This window comes from Buceros rhinoceros, unplaced genomic scaffold, assembly GCF_000710305.1.
Source record: "Buceros rhinoceros silvestris isolate BGI_N320 unplaced genomic scaffold, ASM71030v1 scaffold8414, whole genome shotgun sequence".
NCBI classification, from domain to species: domain Eukaryota; kingdom Metazoa; phylum Chordata; class Aves; order Bucerotiformes; family Bucerotidae; genus Buceros; species Buceros rhinoceros.
Window position 1 is genome coordinate 358 of NW_010409983.1, and position 5,778 is coordinate 6,135.

The 5,778-nt window shown below is 42.1% G+C and overlaps 1 protein-coding gene across 1 annotated transcript in view; it reads left to right on the forward strand.

The window, feature by feature from the left end:
* The window catches only part of LOC104492828 (TALPID3 protein-like), a gene marked incomplete at its 3' end in the record, with an annotated part of 22,458 nt that overhangs the window by 290 nt on the left and 16,390 nt on the right, over positions 1–5,778 (forward strand). Inside the window, exons 2-6 of the mRNA XM_010135428.1 lie at positions 2,665–2,731; positions 3,291–3,357; positions 4,004–4,169; positions 4,317–4,482; positions 4,935–5,101. Of these exons, the coding sequence (XP_010133730.1) occupies positions 2,665–2,731; positions 3,291–3,357; positions 4,004–4,169; positions 4,317–4,482; positions 4,935–5,101 (633 nt within the window). The remainder of the gene's footprint in view (positions 1–2,664; positions 2,732–3,290; positions 3,358–4,003; positions 4,170–4,316; positions 4,483–4,934; positions 5,102–5,778) is intronic.

Genomic DNA, 5,778 nt, shown 5'->3' on the forward strand with positions numbered 1-5,778 from the left:
GGGTAACCCACAGTATCCCCCGCAGCGCGGCACCGGGTGAGTGATTTACCGTCAGGGTTCGGCTTAGGTCTGAGGGAAGGTCGCTGTGTGGTGCTTTCAGTCGTGTCGTAGTTCTGTAATGAAGGAATTGTTGTATTCTGGTACCACAGATACCAGCACTCTTTCAAAAGTTGTGCCTGTTTGTTTTCCCAGACTGTGTTTTGCCCATGAAAAGGGGGTTGTGCAGGGTGAGGCGGTCAGGCAGAGAATCACAGAATCACCTGGTTGGAAGAGACCTTTAAGATCATCAAGTCCAGCCGTTCACCCTGCACTGCCAGGGTCCCTAAACCATGTCCCTCAGCACCACATCCACGCGGTTTTTAAACACCTCCAGGGATGGCGACTCCACCACCTCTCTGAGCAGCCTGTTCCAATGCTTCACAACCCCCTCTGTAAAGTTTTTCCTGATATCTAACCTGGGTCTCCCCTGGCACAACTTAAGGCCGTTTTCTCTTGTCCTGTCACTTGTCACATGGGAGATGAGACCAACCCCCCCTCTTCAGAGCACCAGTCCCCACTCCAGATTCCTTGTCCTCAATTACTAGCCAATTATCAGCTTTTGTGAGAAAAATCATTGCTCTCATTGTGATAGTTCACAAATGTACTAATCAGGAAGGTGTTGGGCAGCATCAGAGGATAAAAGAGTGTATGTGGGCAGGGACCTAAATAAGAACGTTAAGAAGATTGATGCCTTTTCAGTCTGCCACAAGTTTGTAGCTTGTCTTTTTAGACACTGCTTTTATCTCTTCAGTTTTATGCCCAAAGTACAGTCAGCAAGTGAACGAGTGCCTGACGGAGTATTGCTCCTGCCAGCAGACAGCTCGGAGTAGTCGCAGTGTTTGTGCCTTCTTTGTGTTTTCATGGAATTTTGTAACTTATTTTGTGTTTTTATACTGGGAGAGAGATTAAAAACAAAAGTCTTTTAAGCAGTTCTCCTCTTTCTCTGCTTCTTTAAACCCCACCTGCTTGGCACAAGCAGCATACACCAGTCAGCTGCCTGTACCAATGAAGCACACAGAGATGATTAAACAAAATCAGTAAAATAAATTCCGTCCTTTTCTGTAATTTTTAAAAAGACTGTTTGTATTAGCATGAAGTAAATAATTTTAAGTATTTTTTTACATCTAATGAGGCTGCAATGATGTAACGTACTCTCCAAATTGCAAACTGACACAACCTGTGCTGCTTATCCAGTCATATAAAATGTTAATTTTGTTCTTTAACATACGCATCAATTAAAGTCTTTGGAGTTTGGGGAAGGGATTTTAGTCTTTTTGGGGTCTAGGTTCAAACAGCTTAAAAAACATTATTTTACGGTGTTAGGAAGACAGACTGGTCCTCAGTGTATTGTCCTCAGTGCCCTTATCTCTAGTGTATGTTATCACAGAATTATAACTCTCTGTAGACAGGTGTCTTTATGTTCCCATGATCTTTAGACTTTAATTTGAGCTAGACTTTGTTGATTTTATTTAATGCTCAGTTTTTCAGAGTCTTTGTCCATATGTCATAAAACAAGGCTGTAATCCAGGCTCACAGAATTCATTTACGTTTGTAAGATCTGGCCATTCGTGTTACGAAGGTCGTTGTGTTCAGTTAATCAAAGATACAGCAGAGAAAATGTTGAGATTTAGGTTAGTCAAGGAAATATGTAGAAATCGTTATGGTCACAGTAAAACTATTTTTATTTTAGGAGTCCTGAGTGCTAACGAATGTCTGGATCATCTGCTTTCAGAAGAGAATTCTACAAAGTCCCCGTTTTTATCACTAATGGTAAGAGAAGCTACTGTTGATCCTGCAATCCCAGACAACGAGAGCAGCATTTTTATCAAGAAGTTGTAGCTTCTGTAGAAGCGCAGCGAATCCCCTGCTCAGCTTCTGCACAGGGACTGTGCAGCTGCTTTCCTCGTGGAGTTGCTGCTAATGTGACATTAATGCTGAAGTGTTTGGAGGGGCTTTCTGTACCGTACTGCTCCCTGCTGCATCATTAATACCAAGGGTTGTTTCTAAATTTTAGTGTAATTCTTCCTTTATAGCCCCTGGGAGAAAGACCAACCCCCACCTCGCTCCAACGTCCTTTCAGATAGTTGTAGAGAGTGATGAGGTCTCCCGTCAGCCTCCTTTTCTCCAGACTAAAACACCACCAGGCCCCTCAGCCGCTCCTCAGACCCTGCCCCAGCTTTGTGGTGAAGTCCTCACAGACTTTGATCATTTGTACATTGTACTTAAAGAAAATTCAGCCCTGCCCCTGCAGTTCTGCAGTGTAATGTGAGCGTCTTTCTGTGTGTTTGGGTAATCTGAATTGTTTCAGATTAGCAGCTTGAGGTGTAAACCTCCGTGTGTAGTTTCACTACTAATTCTGTGGCCCTAAATGAGGAGAATGCACTTGATCAGCACTTAGAATACTTACTTTTAACTTTAATTGGGTTTCTAGGGGTTTTATCCCTAAATATCACCTGAGTTTTTGACTACCAAGTCCAGATGGTTCTGTGCTAGAGGTCTTAACATGTTTTGTTCCAAGACACTGGGTTTGTGTATGCTTAGATTTGTGTTTTCAGCAATTCCGTTCAGCTTTTAAAATGTCCACTGCTACCAGAGGCTTTGATTTGTGCTCTCCTTCTTCTGAAGGATTGTTCTAGAGAAGGTGCAGTACAAGAAGATCCTTCGCTATGGGAAGATTTCAGAAGACCTGAAGGTGAGACACATCGGTGTACAGCTACAGGCTCTGTTTTGTGAGAAAACTGATTAATTGGAGCAAAAGGGAGCTTTAATTTTATCTTAGGTGTTTTTCTTCAAGGTAGAAACTTTACATGAAAATATTCCAAGTTTCAATGAGATTTGGGGATTTTTTTTTAAAGAAAATACACTTCTGCAGGTTTCTTGGCTATTGGTGGCTGTGTGGAGGCAAGAAACTCAAAGCAATACCCCCATTTAAGGCCAAAAATCCATACTTTATTTTCGTCTTTGACTCACAGAGGCAGCAGCCAGCTGGCTTACCAGCGTTTCTGTAGATTTTATTGATGCCAACATTCACTGCTATACAAATTGTGCTAAATGAAACCTCCTCTTACTCTCATGATTTTAGTCTGCTGCCCAGTGAAGGGAAACCTGCTGTAGATAATGTGGTTTGTACAGGCAACAGGTTCTTCACAGCAAAATTCTGCGCGTCATTGGAATAAGTTCTGTGTCAGCCTCTAAAAGAGGCGTTTTGTGCCAGTTAACTCGACAAAGTGTGTTTCTGTCCTTCCCCGCAGACAATGTTTGTGTTGCTCGGTATCCTACTGGCCAGAAAGAGGCTGTGAGTGCAGTATTAAGGCGAAAGTAAGTACGTGGTGGTGTTAGTGTCTCAGCGTTTCTGTACAGATACGCCTTTACGCTGCTTCTTCAGTTTCTGTCCCAAGTGTGCAGCTGGTAAGGAAAGAGTATTCTTTCTTATTCTCTGTTAGTATTTTTTTTCTGCCTATGAAGGTGTTTTCAGTTTATCATTCAGAACTCACTGGAGTATCTTGTTTATTTTGCATATTTTAGACTGTTTGAATGAATCATTTCATGATACAAGAGTCAGGCAAGATCTGCTCTGAGAGATAATTCCATATAATGGTGTCAAAACCCTATAATATTTTCAAAGCCAGATAAGGACAAGTGCTTTTTATCCTTAGGTCCAAAATTTAGTTGGGATTTGCTACTGGTACTCTGGAGTTTGCCCAGTATAGCCCGTGAACACATTCTTTGTCCCACTTGCAGACATCACAGGGAAATGCCTTTTATATTAGAATCTGTAACATCATCCTGAGAAATGTCTCGTGTCTTGCTAAAGGATTAGAATGAAATTGGTTCTTAGGTGATAAGAGCTTCAATGAGAGATGCTCATCTAAGGGGTGGTTTCAATGCTACATGTGGAAATCATTTCCTAGGAGAGCATATGGGGAAATCAGTGCTGTTTACAGGCACTTGTTTATTTTTATAGAGTTCAGAATCCTCCTGTGCCTAAGGAGGGGAAGGTACAGCTCTTAGGAAGTGCCTCCACAACAAAAAAGGAGAGCGTTGGTCATGACAGCAGGGCGGCACACAGGGAAGTTGGTTCGGCAACAACCGCTGCTGCTGCAATCGCTACTGAGGCTCCGCAGCTTCAAGTAAGTAGCTTGTGGTAATATTAGTTCTTTGCCCCTTAAAACAGTAGGTGTTCTAAGCAGGCCTGGAATTGTTGGTAGTCGAGCTCACAGTTTTACTTGGGGGATCTAGTGCTCATATCTGAAATACTCCGTGGTTTTGTCTCTTAGTCTCACCTCATCAGCTCTGCAGTCAACACGGGTGGCTTTCAGCACAGGCGCGGACCTTCCTGCGGTCTCCTGACAGAACAACCCAAAAAGCCAGAACAGCCATTGCGGACTAACAGAGTGTCTTCCTGTCAGAAGACACTTCCTACCAGTGGGGCACCTACCCAAGGTGAAGACAAGTTCTTAATACCTTACTTCCAGTGTTACTTTTGCATTTGTTTCGTTTCCATTAATACTAGATTGTACATTACGTCAATCATGAGCAGTAAACATTTCTCTGTATCATTAGTTTTGTTGCCTAATACACTATATAATGTACACCACTTATTCTAAAACCATTCCAGTTTAAGTTAAAGTGAGAGTTTGGTATTTACTGACTGCTTCATCTGCTCCAAAAGAGGCCTAGACTTAACCTAAAATAATCTTACTGAGAAATAATCTATGTGGAAGCTTCTAATGAACTAGCTTGTGCTGTGGTTGGGGCTTTTATTGATCCATTTGTAATAGCACTTCTAAGTATGAAACTTCTTAACTAGTTCTGTAATGTTTTGCATCTTGGTGAAAAAATCATAATGTTGCCATTTTTTGTTTTAACATTTAAATTTTTTTTTCCCCATGAAGCGTATTCAAGCCAAGTTCAAAGTCACGGCATTCACACACAAACATCTCTTCTAAATACACCAGTTCCTCGGAGATGTGCTCCAGAACCCATACCAAAGACTGTGAAAACCTCAAAGAAAGAAAACCCTGTCACAGAAAAGGAAAAAGCTCCCAAATCCGCAAATGAAGGTGCTGTCAGACACTCCTGTCTTCCACTGGCGCGAACAGTGTGGTCTGGGGTAGCTTTGTGTGGTCCTCACCTAACCTGAGCTGTTGGGTTGCAGGCACTTGGATTTGGAATATTGGAAAGGTTGGGCAGGGTTAGTTTTGTGGATAAGTCCTTTTCTCTTAACTAACTAAAGACTCGGTGACGGCACTGACCTGGCCCGTAGCACCTCGACAGGATTCTCACCGAAGGGTTTGCTCAGATGGAAAATTGAATGACCTTCAGTTTTGAAGATTTTGTCAAAAATTAAAGCACCTTTTCTAGCTAGTTGTGTTCAGAGTTGCTTGAGGATCTAAGACTGAGGAAGAACATTGAGAAGATCCAGCCTTTGTACTCTGTCACGAACAAAACGCCAAGTTGTGGCTTTGATCCTTCTCAGACTGCTGCTTCTCTCTCTCTGTGACTCAGTTAACGGCAGTCGGAGTTTCATTCATCTGTTTTCTCACTTTGCTAATGTAAAGCAGTCATAGTAAGAGAGATGAGCGTGCGTGGGTTTAGGTGGCTTGTCTTATCTGAAGTAAACTGGTTATTTTTACTGTCTTGGTGACTTACATAATGGTGAAATATCTGGAAAGGAAAAATAAGTATTAACTATATTGGGCAAACTTCTCAGTAAATGTCACTTTCTTTATTCCTGCT